We start from the raw sequence: 17,816 nt of genomic DNA, 5'->3' as shown, positions 1-17,816 counted from the left end.
TAAGTACAGCCGAAGTTTATTTCATTTGATTTTCTAATAATTTTTATGAACACACAGACCTGGGGAGTGAACGAGCAGTGCTAGGTGCAGCTGAGACTATGAACAGATGGAACTCTATATAAACAGTGCAAATGTTTTTAAAAATCGGTATTTCACAAACCATAAAAGAAAAGGTAAAAGCCCAGTATTTGGTTTATAAACCAGAAACTCAGAGATTGCACATTTCCTAACAAATACGTTTATGTGCTCTAAAATCCCACTCAGTGAAGGCTCAAGGCAAAAGTGGCACATCTGGGCAAGCCAGGGGCCTCTGCCCCTTGTGCCTCTTAAAAACATATTCTGGTCTATAGCCCTGGACTAAAAGTGGGGTGTTTGACCAGAAACATGGGGGCTAGGTGGGCAGCATTTATTTTTAGTAAAAATATTTCCTTCCCAAAGAAAAATCTGGCTGTTCTTTGGTGGGAGGGGAAAACATTCTCAGAAGCTTGAAACCAGCAATAAGAGGCAGCACAGGAGAATGAGACCAGGAGGGGACCCTGGGGAGGGAAGGCCCCAGGCTGGGCTTTCCACAGGAACACTGCAGCATCACAGCTTGGGTGGTTTTCCCTTTGTTCAAATCTTGGGATGAGATTTTTAGATTTTGGATTTTGTGGGGGAGAAACTAATTTCAGCTTAGTCGATCCCAACAGTGATTAGTGAAGTCCACCAGCAACAAATTCGCCTTCCCTGGCCCAGCTGGCTTTCAAATTCTCTTTTCCTTCCTTCCCTTACGGAAATTTGCCGTGGCAGAGGGCTCTGAGTGTCACTGGGCAACACCTCAGTGCAGGAATTCCATTTATGTCCTCCTGCACTCAGGCTCTGTCCAACACCGCTGGAAGAGGCCTAATACAGTCCTTCATTTGTGAGAACCATTCCCTCCCTGTCTCATGTCAGAATCCCAGTCCAGCTTCCAAAGACAAATTTAGTTTTTCCAGTTGCAATGTATTTTGTACACCTGCATGATCAGACATCAGAGAAAAATCCTGCAGGGCTGAGCAGAGGAGGGAAAGTGCTGTGTCAGGGATTTGCTGCCTGTTCCCACTCTGACAGCAGAGCTGCTGCTCTGAGGCAGAAATTCCAGCAGCAGTGAACAGACAAGAAGTGGCAGGGATTCCAGCAGCAAAGGGGTGAGTGGAGCACGGGCAGGGAAAGGGCATTTCTCCGCATTCAGATCTGGTTTCTCACAAAAACTGCAGACATGCCCAAACCTTTGCAGCGTGCTGCGGAGTTGTGCAGCTGTCTCCTTCCTCAGCTCCTTCCAGATTCAAATGCAAATCAAATTTGATGGCCTCAGTCTGTAATTTCGTGCTGCGCTATCCTCTGCTATGCACATTAAGGAAACTAGAAGTGTCTTTGCCATCTATTTTCCTTTTAAATCGGTGGCAAGATTTGCATTAAGACCAGATAAAATCCCTAAATGGGAATCTTCAGGGATTGTGAGATTTTTGCAAATCAACTTTGCAAGAATCAGGATGAAAACTCAGGTTAGCAGAGTTTTTGGTGCTCGTCTGGGAACCTGTCCCTGCCAGGGCCAGCTGGACACGGGCTGCAGGGTTCTGTGCCCAGGGATGTGCTGATCCCTCACCCACAGAGAGAAAGCAGGGGGAGCACGAGTTACTCACAGCTCCCAAACACTTCATGAGGCGCTGCTGCCAAACGGCACCGCTCAAAAATTGGAGATAAAAATAGAGAATTTAAAAACACACGAGAGCTGAAAGCCCTGTGATGGAGCAGAGCAAGCAGGGTGGAGGCCCGGGCCGGGGGGTGCTGCAGAGCCCCAGTACTCACTGTTGGGGTCCACGTTCTCGCAGAGCTCGGTCTTGGCCTCGCCGTTGGGGCGGTCGCTGGGCTTGTGGGACAGCCGCGAGGACATCGTGGCCGCCGTCACCACGGCCTTGAAGCTGCGCTTGCGCTTCTGCACGTTGAGCTCGGGGTGGAAGATGATGATGTAAACCTTGGGCATGTAGAGCATCCCCAGCGCCACCGACGCGCTCAGGTTCATGGAGATGGTGAGCGTGGTGGTTTGGATGTAGAGCTACGGGACAACAGAGACAGGTTACACACCAGGGGCCAGGGAGGCTGCAGCGCTTCAAACATAAACACCCACTGTGAAGTGATTCTTAACCTGTTTGCATGTGTTGCACACCACAGGCCTGGCTGGGCTGCAGCACTTCACACACCAACACCCATTTTACACGGATTTTTAAGCAGTTTGCAGTGAAGATGTGCGAGCTGAGACCTTTGCACTGCAGCCACCGTGATGTTCCACACCAATCCCCTGCCTGATCCACCAACAGCCTCAGTGCTGGAGACTTTCGGTGGCCTTAACACAATTCCCACATGCAAGTTATGGCACAGCTTTTGTTCATTTATTTAAAGAGTGCGGATCAGATTTGGATTGAAATAATTCTGATATAAATTAAGGTTTAGCTGAGCTGTAAGTTATAGAAGAGAAACTATAATAACACAGGTTAGTAGAAATTTCTGACTTAAAAACATTGAGGAAGGTGGGATTTTCTTGTTTTTACTGCACTTTAATTCTCTACAATTCACTGAAATAACTTTGCAGAGGGTACACAACGATTTCTGTGCTCGTGACATTCAGCTGTGCTCAGTATTGCGAAAAAATATTTTCAAGTCAGAGAACAGGTACTGAGATGAGTGTTCAAAGAAACCACAGGGATTAAAAAATGTACTCTGCAAATATACAGGGGTAGAAAAGCCTTTTTCACCCCATTTTTTTAAACTGTCTTTTCAGAGGACACACGTAACAGATAAACCAGAACAATTCTCACGACTTAAGAGGATTCAGCACAATTAAAAGGCACAGAGACAGCACAATACAGGTGTGAGGGAGCTGAAGAGGCAGCAGCATCTCTGCAGATCCTCTTCAGAAATTAAATATACAGGAAATCCAGAGAGATGGGAAAATCATCACGCACTGAGGCTGCTTCAGAACACTACTTCCTCTTCTCCTCCCATTCAGCGCTCATCAGTCTGAACTTCTGATGGAAGAACTCTGAGAACAACACAAATGTCTCCAGACTTGCCCTCACGGCGTCCTAAAGCCACCTCTGGCGGAGCTTTCAGAGCCTCCACAGCAAACCCCTGCCAACCAAACCCCTGCCAACCAAAGCCCTGCCAACCAAAGCCCTGCCAACCAAAGCCCTGCCAACCAAAGCCCTGCCAAGCCCCCAAAGCACTCGGAGTGTCCTGCCCCTGTGCTGCTGTCCCTGCAGGTGGCCCAGCGAGGTGGCCCCAGACCTCTGTTACTGCTGCTTATGCATTTAACGAGGGGAGTTCTGCACCAGCGCCAGAGCCTCCCCAGGCACACCCTGCAGCCAGAGGTGCTCCATGGGCTGCCCCAGTGGGAGCTCCTGCCTTGCTGGGAGCTGCCTCACCCTGGGCATCCTTTGATCCAACGCTTTCCCCTTAATCCTGGGCTGCCGCAAAGGCTGCACCCAGCAGAGCAGCGGTGCCTCAGGTATTTATTTGAATTTTTCCTGCTCGGAAGGGGTTGAAGGTGAAATGATTATTTAATCAAAGGGGTCTGCAGCACCTCCCCAGCCGAGTTCCCACCTTGCAAACGCTGATGGGAGATAAAAGGCAAGGGAGGAAAGAGCGTTTGTAGAACAAGGAGGGATGAGTGACACACAAAGCTTCTCATGACAAATGGGAGCAGTGTAAAGATAAGGGAAACTAATAGATATGCTTATTATGCAGAGCCTCAGTTTTATGTGTTTTATCTCTGCTTTGTGGTTTTACCAGACAGACATAAAAATGCAGTTTACGTGAAACTATTTCATTTCTTATTTCACTTCTTCTGATAAATTCTCTGGAAGACTTTAGATGAATGCAAATGGATGACTTAAAGTACAAAGGATCAGATTTAACTGACAATGGGACTCTAATAACTCATGCATGCCTTTTACAGCTGGCTGCTGAACCTGGCAGCTCCCAAACCTGAGATTAAATTAAGAAATTAAGATGCAGATTTAGTGAGAGATGCTCGAAATTGACATGAATGAGAACTGGGATGGAGCTTGTTCAGCCTGGAGGGGAGAAGGCTCTGGGATGACACAACTGTGGCCTTCCAGCGCCTGAAAGAGCTACAAGAAACACAAAGAGAGAGCCTTTACAAGGGCCTGGAGAGACAAGGGAAGGGGGAATGGCTTCAAACTGCCAGAGGGCAGGGTTAGATGGGATATTGGGAAGGAATTGTTCCCTGGGAGGGTGGGCAGGCCCTGGCACAGGGTGCCCAGAGCAGCTGGGGCTGCCCCTGGATCCCTGGCAGTGCCCAAGGCCAGGCTGGACATTGGGGCTGGGAGCAGCCTGGGACAGTGGGAGGTGTCCCTGCCCATGGCAGGGGTGGCACTGGATGGGATTTAAGGTCCTTCCAACCCAACCCATTCCACGATTGGAACTGTTGCCAGTGGAAATCAAGGCTTTCTAAAACCAAGTGGTGTTGGTCTCCCAGGGCCACTGCTCTGGAGGGCTTGAAGCCACATCTGCTATGACAGAAGGACAAAGTCACTCTGAAGGGTCACCCTCACTCAAATCTCCTTCTCTCTCAAGCAGACTCTGAATTTTGACAAATTTTAACTTCACACACTGCGTTGCAAATGCACCGACTTTGAAGCAGGCACTGGAGAAAACCCAACCCTGAGGACATCATTCACATGCAAAAGCACCTAGATTTTATCACTTCTTTTACATAAGTGATTTCCATTTGAATTTTAGATTTTTATGTTTTCCAGATTCTTGCTTTATTCATGCAAATTGCAAAAATTACCTTCAAAACCTTGAGAGAAAATTGGACTGGTCTGGAATACACACATCTAATAACTGGCAATTTTTATAGAACAAAATACATCAATGGCTGATTCTGCATGAACAGTGATTTCTCTGGGAAGGAGAGCACTGCAGGATCAGGCCTCTGTCTCTGCCAGCCCAGGAGAGATTTCCAGCTGCTGGGCCAGAAGAACTGAACTTACAGTTTATATAACAACTTCACTCAGAGCTGCAGGGCTTTAAAAAGTCCCTTTAGGAGTCAGAAATCCTTTTTGTAGGCTAAAGCTTTGCCTTCAGTCTAATCAGGAGCAACTGCTCCTCTTTTCTAATTCAGCTTTCTAATTATGCACTGAATTGTGTTATGTTGCAATATGGAAATAAAGTGGTAACTTGAGATATTTTTGGACTTGTGCTATTACAAGCCAATTTATCTCACTTTTATATGGGAATTAAAACAAATGTTCTTACAGATGAAGCAGACAGTTTATAAATCTCCCAGAAGGCTTTTCCAGGTCATCTGAAGATTCTATCTCATTCTCTACATTATGTTGTGCAAATACAAGAATGAAAAACACTTTTTAATAAAAATTAAAATTAGCTTCCCCTGCGTTATGTGTTTGTAACAACATGGGAAGTGAAAGGACCTGAATGCAAACGTGTCCTCAGACATTTTGGTGTCCAGTGGGTGGGGGAGGGCACTCCACCCTTCCTTCAGGAGCTGTACCCTCACTGAAAACCCCAAACCCATCTGTACGTGCAAATATTGGTCCTGTTCCCTCAGACAAGGTGATTTATGGAGGTTCAGGCAGGGCAGCTTTGCCCAGACAGCCGTGTCCTTCCAGGGGACTGCACAGGGAAATGGGAACAGCAATGGGGAGGAGCCCTGCCAGCTCCCGGCCCAGCCTGGCTCAGCAGCCAGGGCTCGGAACAAGGGGATCCTTGAGCTCCTTCCCAAGCCAGCCTGTTCCCTGATGTGGATGCCTTTTCCTGGTCTTACAATCAAGAGTCAAACACAGTTAGAAGGGGAAAAGGGATTTTACCTTGGTGTTTATTGTAAGGATCCTTAGGTGCACACGTCCAGCTCATATGCACCGAAATGCACCCCACCAAATGCCCACCCCAAAAGATCTGGTATAACATTCTAGGTGTTACTAATTAGCAGATCTATCAAAGATTCCCCAGTGAGAGGCTCGAGTGAGCCCCCCTCCCCAAGGAACCTTCCCCTGGATGGTTCTATCTTGGTTTACAGAATGTGTTCTGGAGAGGACCTTGGGCTCTGGGGCACACTGATCCCTAACTAGGAAGCTTCTAAAATGTTTCATCTCTCAGGCTGACAAACAAGTCCCAGAATGTAGGCAAAAAGCATTAGGAATACAGAAGTTGCAAAAAAGGTATTACAGGGGTATAAAAGTAAAGGCAAAAAATCTTCATGGCATCAATGTGATGATGATTTTAACATCAAGATATTCATGATCTTTGCCCTCCTGTGCCCCTCAGTGTGGACTTTTCCCATGGAACACAACCACATCCCTGTGCTGAGGTGCCGGGAATCCCTCCGAAACCAACCCAGAGCCAGCTGGGACAGCAGCCCTGAGGAAGGGGAATGCTCAGGATGTTTGATAAGTGACAAGGGAAGCTGCCCAAGGGACGCTGGATAAACAAATCCCAGCAGTTGTGCTGGTCACAGTTATTACAGCAGGAATAGCAGGGCAGGCAAGAGCCCTTGTGGGGTGGCTGTGGGATGCCAGGAAATCAGTCACACTAATTACAAATCCTGTGCTTGGTAATCATATGAAAGGTGACACTGAAGGAAAGGATGGGATTTTAGCGTCAGAAGATGTCCCTTCAGTGTCTGGTTGTTGTGCAGCCTGGCAGTGCTTTGGTGCCCAAAGAACCCCACTGCTCCTGGCCAGGCTCAGGGAATGGGCTGCACATCACAGAATCCCAGAATGGTTTGGGTTGGAAGGGACCTTAAAGCCCACCCAGTCCCACCCCTGCCATGGGCAGGGACACCTCCCACTGTCCCAGGCTGCTCCAAGCCCCAATGTCCAACCTGGCCTTGGGCACTGCCAGGGATCCAGGGGCAGCCCCAGCTGCTCTGGGCACCCTGTGCCAGGGCCTCAGCACCCTCCCAGGGAACAATTCCTTCCCAGTATCCAGTTTATACCACCAAAATGAGAATTCCTCAAATAGAAGCATCTAAAAGACCGACTTGCTGAGGGCAAGATCATGTCCCAGCCCCGTGGCAGCACTTGCACATCCCAGGATGCAGGAGTGCTATCATGGATCCTGTCCCAGCATGTTCCTTGGAGCAGAAGGCTCAGCCATCAAAAGGAAAATTCAGACATATTCCCAGACATTCCCACCTGCAGAGGCCACGTGCAAGGCAGCCAGCACGGAGTAAACAGGACTAAAAGGACAAACTCCCAATTCCCTGTGCCTGCACGGTGAAACTGCTCCTCCTGATGTCACCTTGTCAGAGCCACTGTTCATTTTCACGTCCCAAGAGCACCCAGCACGAGTTTTTCAGCTTGTGGTTCAGGCAAACGTGTGGAGGAGAGTTGAAGTGAATGTCTGTATTTTAAATATCTTGGTTATTCCAGCTAAATATCTTACACAGCTTGTCCTCTTATATTAGGAACTTCCTTATGCAAGAAATTTGCATGCACCAAAAATAAACATTTATGGGTTATATCTATAACTTGTGTGATAATTCAAAATAGCAAACGCTGAAGCACTTGCACTGAGAGTTCTGATGCAGATGCAGAAGAGAAGGAATTTTGTCCCTCCAGCCTGCGAGAGAAACTCTAACAGCTTATCTGGAAGGAAATTAAATTAGCCAGATAATTGGACAGAGCAGCGATGGAAAAGCAAGTGCTGCTTTCAAACAGCATCTGATGGCTGACAGAGAAACTGAAGCAGCATCAGAGGCAATCCCACCAGTCAGACAGTTTGTACAGACAATATTCAGCTGATTCCTCACCTGCTGCAAGAAGAGCTGCCTTGGCTTTCTGGAGCAGGTACAGAGAGAGCAAAGGTGCCCAAAAACTGCTTGGAATCACTTGGGAGTTGCTCAGCCAAGAAAAGGACAGCACTGGCCCTGGCTCAAGCCAACAAAGGATTAAAGGTGTTTGGAGTTGGTGCCTCCCTGGAACTGGCTGCTGGATTTCCCTGTCCTTGAATGGAAACTGGGCACAGTTAAGGGGGTGCCAGGAAGAAGCCATCCTGCAAGGACAGGGGGCTTTGGAGTGAGGTGTGTGCATCCCCACCACGAACGGGATAAGTTCTCTCTCCCTTTGGGTTCATCTGCTCTTTTCTGTGCCCCTGCACACTGAGCACAGCTCGGCACTCTGCTGCCCCTGGATGGGGATGGGGATCCTGTGTCCCACTGCGGATCCAGGGGTGGGCAGCCAGAGGCAGGGGCTGGGCTGTGATCCCTGGCTGCTCAGGGAGAGGATGAGCCCTCCCTGCCCTGTCCCTGCTAACAGAGGTGGTGATAACAGAGGGACACAGAACAGCTGCACGTCCCTCTCCTGATTTTTCTTCCCTGCTAATTACATGTCCACAGGAGATGGACAGAATGTGAAATGGATGAAGTTTCCTCACAGGATCCCAGCCATGGGCTGGTACCCAGAGCAGGTCTGCCCACACCAGGAGCGTCCTGAGACCTCCACCTCCCTGCTGCTGGGTCACCAAAGAGTCTGCAGGTGATCAGAAATATCAGCCACAGCAGGGCTTGGCGGTATTTCAGGCACAGCCAGAGGGAAGAGCTCCAGAAATCCCATTATCAATCCTCAGAACCATCTAACATCTCTTGCTTGGCATTGCTGTTTGTGATCATAGCTCTAAAATAAGTTACACATCACTAAAAGAGACAAACACAAAGTGCAGCAGAAGTAATGTACATCCTCAACTTCTACTATTAAAATAATGGCTTTTCCCTCTCTCACAGGCTGAGCACTTGGCTTTTTTGAGCTAGAAATAATTCTTCATCTGTCACTTCTTCCAAAAAAACAAAAAAATAAAAAAAAAGAAAGGAAAAAAGAGAAAGCCTTCATTTCATTGCTCCCCCTTGCCACTGCATTGCTAAATTGACTGACACACAATCTTGGCATTTTCAGGTATTCAGAGCCAGACTCTGGCTGCTGTTGTAAATCATATTTCTCCACACTTATTGCATTTTATTCATTTTATACATGACCAGAGATTAGAGTTCAAATGAAACAGATTTTGCTATCCTTCTTATATTCGAAACGTCACCAGTCTAGAAATCTTTAATTTTACTCACTTCAACTATTGAATAATTCAATGTAAAAGGAGAAAAAACCCAACCTTGCAACCCTCAGTTCGAGATTTTGAGGAAAATAAAGTGAGAGCCCAGGGCTGTGTCTCTGCAGGATGGGGGGCACTGCACAGTGCTGGGACTGTGGCACTGGGACAGCTCCTGGGGCACCAGAGCAGGGTCCTCCAAGCCCTGCAATCACCAACATCTGCAAATACCAAAATTCCCATCCTCAGTTTTAAGAGAGAAGCTGTGGAAGCTTCTAGAGCATTCCATCAGACCAACCATGGGCATCCAGCACAGCAGAAACTCCTGACTGGGCCCTGAACTTCCCAGAAACACTCCCAGGATCAAATATCACTTGTAAGGATGGAGCCCAGGCAGCCTCCCCACACACACCCCCCTTCCTGGCCCAAGCAGCTGCTCACTGAACACCAGGCAAAGCTCTCCTGCCATTTTTCTTAAATTATTAAAGCATCCCAGGACAGAAAATAAACTCAGGTCAAATGGTTTTAAGACAATTCCATTTACCTGAGATGGAGGAAGGAGCACGAGGAATATCAGTGGAAGGTATTGATTATAAAGAGACAAAGTGCAAGTGGATGTGTAAGTAAACACACAGATGGGCAAGGAAATGGGCAAATAAAAATGTGATGGCCTTCAGAAATGGTCGTGCATAATAAATCAGTTCTGAAGAATCTGGCACGCTAAGGAACACCCAGTGTTCTAGAATTCCACTTTGCAGCCATCCAGGACACATGGAGCGAAGAAATAGTCAGAAAAACCTGAAGAATAGAAAGGTATTGTTTAAAAAGCAAGTTTAGATGCTTAACCTCATGCTGATCATGTGTTCAGGTAAATCTCTCTGGTCACCAGGTTAAGGAATTAAATGTTCTTCCCAGAAGTCTCCATCAGAACAAAAGAGGTGCTGGCATTTTAGTACTCAAGACAGGAGAACCTGGAGTGGTGTTTAGGTTTCCTCGGAAAACCTGCAGTAACATTTGGGCTTCTCTGTCTTCCCACAGTGGAGGTGCCTTTCCCTGGAGTGAAAACCCCCAAAGTTTGGGGAAGAACTTGTAGTGCCAGGACAAGGGGGAATGGCTTCCCACTGCAGAGGGCAAGGTTAGGGGGCACATGGGAAGGAACTGACTCTGATATTCCAAACTCATCGCCGTCACTTACAGGGACACACGTCAGGAGGATCAAACATTCCTCTGCCATCCTCTGCACGGAGCCTTTTGGAAGCTGCACGAGAAAGGCAAGGCAGGAAGCACCTCAAAACTAAGGAACCATCCTCTAAGGAACAGCAAGATGGAAACCCAGCAGCAGCAGCTCTGAAAGCCCCTTTGGCTCTCAGGTTGGCTCTGCACCCCCAGGACACTCCATCAGTGGGGACAGGTGAGGTGACAGCGTGGGTGTGGCACAAGGGGCTCCTGGGCCACGGTCCAGGTCACACCCAGGCCGGGCTCAGAGCCAGAGCAGCTCCTGGAGCAGCTCCTGGATGTGCCCGAGGTTGTCATGGCAATGGGAACTCTGTGAGCGCAGCCCCTGGGAGCTGCAGCTTTGCCTTGACAGCGCTGAAAAATGCTGCCAAAATTATTCATAGCCTGGAAAGGAGAGGCACAAATGCCCTGATGGTTCTCTCTCCTCTCGGGCTCTTTAACCAGTCTGGGGGTTGCAATTTTGTTTTACTGCCCAGTAAATCACTCAGCCACACGTTATGACGGCAAGCAGCCCTCTCACTTAGGGTATTCAGGTTTTGCAAAATTAAATCCACAATCCAGAATAAATACAAGCATTGTTAGAGTTCCCCAATCACAGTAAGCTAACACTGAGAAAACACAGCAAAAGGAACAAGTCAAGCCTTAAGCCAGCCTTACAAGAGGGGTTGATCCAGGCCAGCAGTGCAGGACAGCCCCAGGCCAGGGTTTCTCCTGCTCGACTGGGGTTCAAATCGAGCTGTAATCGAGTGCCCATCACACTCAGGCTCTCCTGAGCTGTCCATCTGCAGTCCTGCCAGGATGAAACCCCAGGCCATGCCCCCAACAAAGAGCAGAGATCCCCACAGAAGGCTGATCTTACAGAGCAAGCTTCAACACCTTTTTTCTGTCCTTTCACTCCAATTCTGCTTCCCCTGAGCCAGCCACGTGAATGTTTGATTTATATCCAGCCAGCCTGGCCCACTCAGAAGGCTTTCCCTGAGATCAAACTGCTCTTTTTCTGAGACACTCCAGTTAATAAATTCCCTTTGCCTCCATGTGCTTCAGCAACTGAACATCCTCCATATCCCAACACACCGGGCTTACAAAAACTCACCCCAAACCTTCCCCCATCCAAACTGAAATCCTCTGGCCTTCCCAGAAGAACAGAACTTATTCCCCTGCACAGCTGGATGCAGTATCTTCAATGACCACACCATTCTGACCATGCACCTTGGCTGCACTCTGGGTTTGTGCAGCTGATCCCCACGGGGCTGCACCCCAACACTGCAGTGAGGAGCTGCCCAGCCACCCAGCCTCGGGAGTCACCAGCTGGGGACATTGTCTGGAGGATCCATGCAATTTCCTCCTGGTTTGGCCACTCCAGGGAGTTAATTTCTGGGAGCATGTACTTCATTGACACACTCCTGCCCCTCCTTTAGGGTTCCCTCCGAGCAGACTCCACCAGGCTGACAGGGAAGGAGTCTCCACCCAGCCCTTCCTTGGGGGCCGTTCAGTCACAGAATCACTGAGGTTGGAAAAGACTGCCAAGAGCATCGAGTCTGGCCTTTGGCTGTTCCCCACCTTGTCAGCCAGACCAGAGCCCTGAGTGCCACGGCCAGGGAGGGTGACTCCACCACTGCCCTTTATACTGAAGCAACCCAGTATTCCCAGTATTTCTTCCCAGTATATTCCCAGCTCAACCAGTGTGCAGAACCTCAAACCAATCCCACAAAAAATTCCTTGCCCATCTAATGCCCAAGAAGTGACCGATGGCCCCAGCCCTGCCTGTGCCCAGCACTGACTGTGGTCACCTCACTTCCCCCATCACTACAAATTGCAAAAGGTCAGCTGGAATCTTTCAATGTCAGTGAAGTTTGACCCAGCCCATATTGAGAATATATTCCATATATTTGCATATAAAGTAAAATCTAATTCTGCTTGGAGGCCTGCAGGGGAATTTGAAGTGCAAGCCAGTGTCAGTGCAGGAGGGGGAGAGGGAAAGGATAATCTTACACTTATAATTTCTCTTTAAAGACCTTTGGAGTAGAACATTGGCAATAAAAAGCACTGACAAATATACATTCATGAAGAAAGCCAGTTTTTCACTGACTTTTGAAATGATAATGGAATTATTACTTAAACCAGAGCATTTACATATTGCTTTGGCTACTTAGAAACAAACTTGTTCTGGCTGGACATGTTCTTTGCCACCACAGTGCTGGGTACAGAGTGTGGAGTGTGCCTGGGGACTAAAGGCTGCAGTCAAGTACCCAGAGCAGTCAGCAATTCATTTACTCTTATAACTGAGTTATTTATTCATTTATTTATTTATTAGCATGCCCAGAGCAGCTGTGGCTGCCCCTGGATCCCTGGAAGTGTCCAAAGTCAGGTTGGACACTGGGGCTTGGAGCAGCCTGGGACAGTGGAAGGTGTCCCTGCCCATGGCAGGGGGTGGCACTGGGTGGGCTTTAAGGTCCCTTCCAACCGAAACCATTCTGTGAAAATGATTTAATTTTCTGAAGGATGAAAGTGAACAGGGAGTGTGGTAGAGCTGCCTGAAAGAATGGGAGATTCCTGGACAGGGCAGCAAAGCCTTTGTTTCTGACCAGCCACCATGAGGAGTTTAAACCCTGGCACGAGGAAAATAATTCCTTGTATTAAAGAAAAGCAATTTAAACCTCAAAACAATCAATAAAAAGGGTCAGACGTGGGGTGTGGGCAGCAGCCCCAGCCCCACACAGGCTGGACCCACACACGGCTGCTGACAACAGCTCAGGTGTCCCTGCAAGAACGATGAACGCCAGCAGTTCACCCTTGGACTGTGCCAGCGAACAGCAGCATCTCCTCGGTGCAGACGCCCTGTCCGCGGCTCGTGTGAGCACAGCCGGGTTTGTGCCAGCCCCTCTGCCCTGCCCATCGCGGGGGTTCCTGTTCCAACATCCAGCACCGCCCGGCTCCAAAGGGGCTCCCCTGACCCCTCCACACCTCATCCCTCACCCCACGGGAGAACGCAGCGGGCGGCGGCACAGCAGGAACGCGGAAAGGGCTGGGATGATCCCGTGCCGCACACGGGGGCACTGGGAGGTGTTAATCTTCTCTATTATTCCTTCAGAGCGGTGCGAGTTTGCATTTAATTAACTCGGTGACTTGAGCCAGCCAATTCTTGTTGCTGCTAATGTATCACAATTAGAACACACCGTTGCCATGGCAACTGCCCAGTGCATCATAATTCCAACCCCGGCGCTGCTTTGCGCAATCCTTGGGCTCTGTGACACGCAAACGGCCGGTTATTGTTATGCTAAACTGGGAATGGGTAATCCCACAATACAAGATCATTTAGGTGCTCATTTAAACGAGATTTAATTACAACAAGTCTGTCATTTTAGGACCTGCCAAATTCCAGTCGTTCCACGATCCCCCGTATCTTTGGGAGGTAGCCGTGTGCATCAACGCTAATCCAGAGCATCAGGGAAGAGCTTCTCTCTTAATTATCTAACACTGCCTTTTTATTGTAAGAATAAACCAAATTTCCATCTCAAATTAGACGCCACGGTGACAAATTACAGCAATATCCGGACCATTCTCCAGCGCGGTCTGACGGAGCGATGCCTTGTCCTGCACCATCCCACCGCAGCTCCCATTCCTCATTGCCAGCTCCAAGTTAACTCCGAAATTGCCTCCCACACGTCAGTCATACCTCAGAGATAACACCGCAATTCACTCTGAATTATTCACAGCTCCCTATCAGCACCTTCATTTGGGGTACTCAAACTGAAAGCAATCTGGAATATTACAGGGGGAGAAAAACCTGTGTTTTAAGCCCAAATCAGCTCACATGTGTAACTCATCCACGGCCTGACAGAAGTTAGCGACCCGCAGACACTGATGTGAATCTGTAACTTATTAAACACCTTTGAACAGGATAAACCCCCGAGCCTGGTTATTGCTGCCTTCAGAGCCGCGCCGTGGAGCTTCACCGAGAGTGATCCGCTGCCGCTATTGCACGGCAAGAGAGAGACGCGCAGCAGCTCGCAGCTGCCTTATCTCTGCCTGAGGGAGCCGCCAGGAAGCCCGTGAACACAAACTGAGTTTGTGACAAACTCTGCCTCCCGTCAGCGCCGGGACAGGAGCATCCGAGCAGGGATTCGTTCTGCTGGGCTCGCGGTCCGCCCGAGCCGCGCCGCTCCCGCAGGGCGCGGACCCCGGTGGGTGCTGTTCTGGGCTCGCCTCCCCGAGCCCGGGGCCACGGGCTGGGCTCCGAGCGGCCCCCGAGCCCCGCACACGCGGCCGGAGCAGGCGCTGGGCTGCGCCCAAGGCACGCCTCGCTCGGGGCCAAACCGGAGCCGGGGCTCGGGGCCGCTCTGCGCACGCTGCCGGCACCAACGGGGACATCACAGGCCCTGACCTCCCTTTCTTATCTTCAGTCATTATCAGATTTCATCTTCCAGTCAATAAAAACTGCTAAAACAACATTGATTTTGAAGTTCTGGAGAATCAAATCACTTGACTCCCTCGGTCCTCCAATTAAGGCAGCAGAATAAATCTTAACTACTCCCTAATACCAGTTTTCACAAGACTTTCTTCAGCTGTAATCACGTTTAAGCACCTTGGCTAAACTAATTGATTTCCATTGCTTTTCCTTCCCACCACCTAAGAGAGTCTGTGCTGAGCTTTCCAGTGCATCTCCTCTCCAGCTTACTGGTGAATTACTGCTGCGAGCTCCGTTGTTAAGCAGGATCTGTTCCACTACTAAAAAGAGCTATCTTGTCTCCAAATGATATTTAATTATCTCCATTAAACATTACAGGCTGCTCTGATGCTCGAGATGTAAATCAGAGGGAACAAGAGGAAGATGAGACCATATTGTTCATCACATGTTTTGTCCTCCTACTCCCTCTGCACTCTCTTAAATAAGTGTCTCTAGAGGTAAGGCCAACGCAGATCTTGTGAACGCTCGAGTTAATCAATTTACAATACACACATTATTTTCCACCGGTGAAACCATGAGGCTTGGGCAGGGTTAAACCTCAGCTTTCCCTGCTGTGGCACAGGCAGTTAAGGGCTGAATGGATGGTGTTTAATGAGCAATTAACGGCGCAAGAAAAGCTGTTTTTGCTGAGTGAGCAACCCCCTCGTTTCACCGCGTTCCCCCACCTGGGTTTTGTCACCACAGACACTCCAGCCATTCAAAGCCAAGTGCCACCGCAGACGGAACAACCCTTGGTGAAACCCTGACATCACTACTGGGCCTGCTAAACCTGAAAAGCCCTTCAGGAAGGCCTGACAATTACCGGGTCACGGGCTGCCCCATCACCAGGGACATGGCTGGGAAACGTCCAGCTGAGGAGCCTGTGCTGTAAAACACCCTGTGGGTTCATGTCCAGGTGCTGCCCACCCCCTCCCAGCCCCACTGCCCAGTCTGGGAAAGAAAATGTCCAGATCTTTGGTTTCTGCTGCTGAGACAGCACAGAGCGGGCACGTCACCAACAGCAACGCTGGAAATTCTGTCAAACCACCAAAGTGCTGAAGGAAAAAGTCTGCCTTGGTTTTTTTCACACCACCCACGGCAAGGGCAGCGCTGCCCCACTGAGACCCTTCTTGAACAGAGAAAACCAGGACAAACTCAATCTCTGGCCTCTTCCCCAGCTTCCCTGTTCTCTTCCACTGTCTCCTCACCCCTTTATCAGAGCAGCTCCTCTCATGGGCTAAACTCCTACCCTTTGAGAACCTTTCCATTTGTCATTGGCATCGATCCCCTGACAGCAGTTCCCAGCTTCTTTCTGCTCTATAAACACCACTATGGGTCTCTGAAGCTGCTGGGGACACAGGGACCTGCTGCCACCCCAGGACAGGCACCTGGGGACAGGGACCCCCCTCCCAACAGGTCAAACAGCATTGGGGTGACCTGGTCAGGGCCCCCGGCCGTGTCCCTGGTGGCTGTGGCCCCTCCCCAGCACTGACCCCTGGCAGACCTTACACCCCCAGCTCTGCTGCGGGAGGGAAGGATCCCCACTGGCTGCTTCTGCCCCATTCTCCTGGATGAAACAAGCAGAGAGTTTAAAAAGCTGTTATTTCAAAATGCAGAAATATGAACATGCCCCAAATCACTTTTGACATGGTACAGTTGGAACACAAATTTTTTGCTTCAGTCTACAAGAATTCATTGTTGTTTCTCTTTAACCTTCTGCTAAGCTTATGCCTCAAAGACAAAACACAAGGCAATTTCTATGACTGAGTATGATGGTTTCTACTTTTATTATTATTACATGCCTGCTTAAACCATTTAAAACAACAAATAAATCCTTCAAGTCAATATTTTTGGGTCCATCTTTTATGTACAGAGAATCCTACTTTTGCTCTGCATTACATTGCCTTTGCTAGACTGAAAATGCTCTTGGCAGAGCAGCTCTTCTCTGCCCCTGCAAACCCAGCTGTGCTTAGCTCTGGTGGGCACAGAGGAGCTGATGTTTGGTGTCAGAGGATCTCTTCCAAACAAACTGCAGCCATCTCCATGATCCACACAGGCCTGGCTTTGTGGAGGGGAGATTCCCTTATCACTACCTGCAACTTGGGATCTTTCACTGATTTTGGAGGAAAATTTTGGTTTAAGGAGGGTAGATTTAGATCAGATATCCGGAAGAAATTGTTCCCTCTGAGGGTGGGGAGGCCCTGGCACAGGGTGCCCAGAGCAGCTGGGGCTGCCCCTGGATCCCTGGCAGTGCCCAAGGCCAGGCTGGACATTGGGGCTTGGAGCAGCCTGGGACAGTGGGAGGTGCCCCTGCCCATGGCAGGGGTGGCACTGGATGGGCTTTAGGGTCCTTTCCAACCCAACCCATTCCATGATTCCATGAACAGCTGACTTCAAAGCTGAATGTTCTCTTCATTCCACACTGGTTTGGAGCAAGATGATGCCCTGGCCCCGCCCGTGGGAAGTCACTCTCTGTGACACCCATCCCATGACAGGGCTTTGCAAGGCTGAGATTTTCCCATTGCTGCCTCAGGAACTCAGCAAAGTGGAAAACGCCCCCCAGCCCCGCCCAGCAGCGGTGTGGTCGATGCAAGAGCTCTGCTGGGGAAATTATGTTGTCAGCCCAAGCGAGTTTGACATTCAGAGATACCACAATGCAAGCAAAGAGAAAAGTTTCATCAACACAGTAATTACTGCTCTGGACTCAACGGAGCCGCAATTATTTCCCGGTGAGGGGCTGTCAGTTTGTGCTGCAGATAAAAACTGTTGATAGGGCTGCCAGGGGCCCGTGCAGAGATGGCTTTTCAGATGTAAAACTCTCCTGGCAATTCTACCTTTTCTAAAAAAAAAAAGAGGAACAAAAAAAGTACATGTCAACACTATGCATTAAACACCTACATGTTTTTTCCTTTAAAAATTGTGTTGCTTTTTAGCCAGAGGCAGTTAAGTATGCACCAGAAATTCCAGGGGAAAAAGAGACCTTTGTTGCCCACTTGTCATTTTTTTGACATCAAGTGTGTGCACAGGACAGGGG

General features: G+C 49.2%; 1 protein-coding gene across 2 annotated transcripts in view; it reads right to left on the bottom strand.

Moving 5' to 3' along the window:
- The window catches only part of GRM7 (glutamate metabotropic receptor 7), a 209,114-nt gene that overhangs the window by 20,124 nt on the left and 171,174 nt on the right, over positions 1-17,816 (bottom strand). For both annotated transcript variants that reach the window (XM_069027635.1, XM_069027636.1), the window contains one exon: positions 1,828-2,074. In XM_069027635.1, the coding sequence (XP_068883736.1) occupies positions 1,828-2,074 (247 nt within the window). The remainder of the gene's footprint in view (positions 1-1,827; positions 2,075-17,816) is intronic.

The sequence above is a fragment of the Aphelocoma coerulescens genome, chromosome 12 (assembly GCF_041296385.1).
Source record: "Aphelocoma coerulescens isolate FSJ_1873_10779 chromosome 12, UR_Acoe_1.0, whole genome shotgun sequence".
Taxonomy (NCBI): Eukaryota; Metazoa; Chordata; class Aves; order Passeriformes; family Corvidae; genus Aphelocoma; species Aphelocoma coerulescens.
Note: the sequence above shows the minus strand (reverse complement) of the source record. Positions and strands in the feature narration are given on the sequence as shown.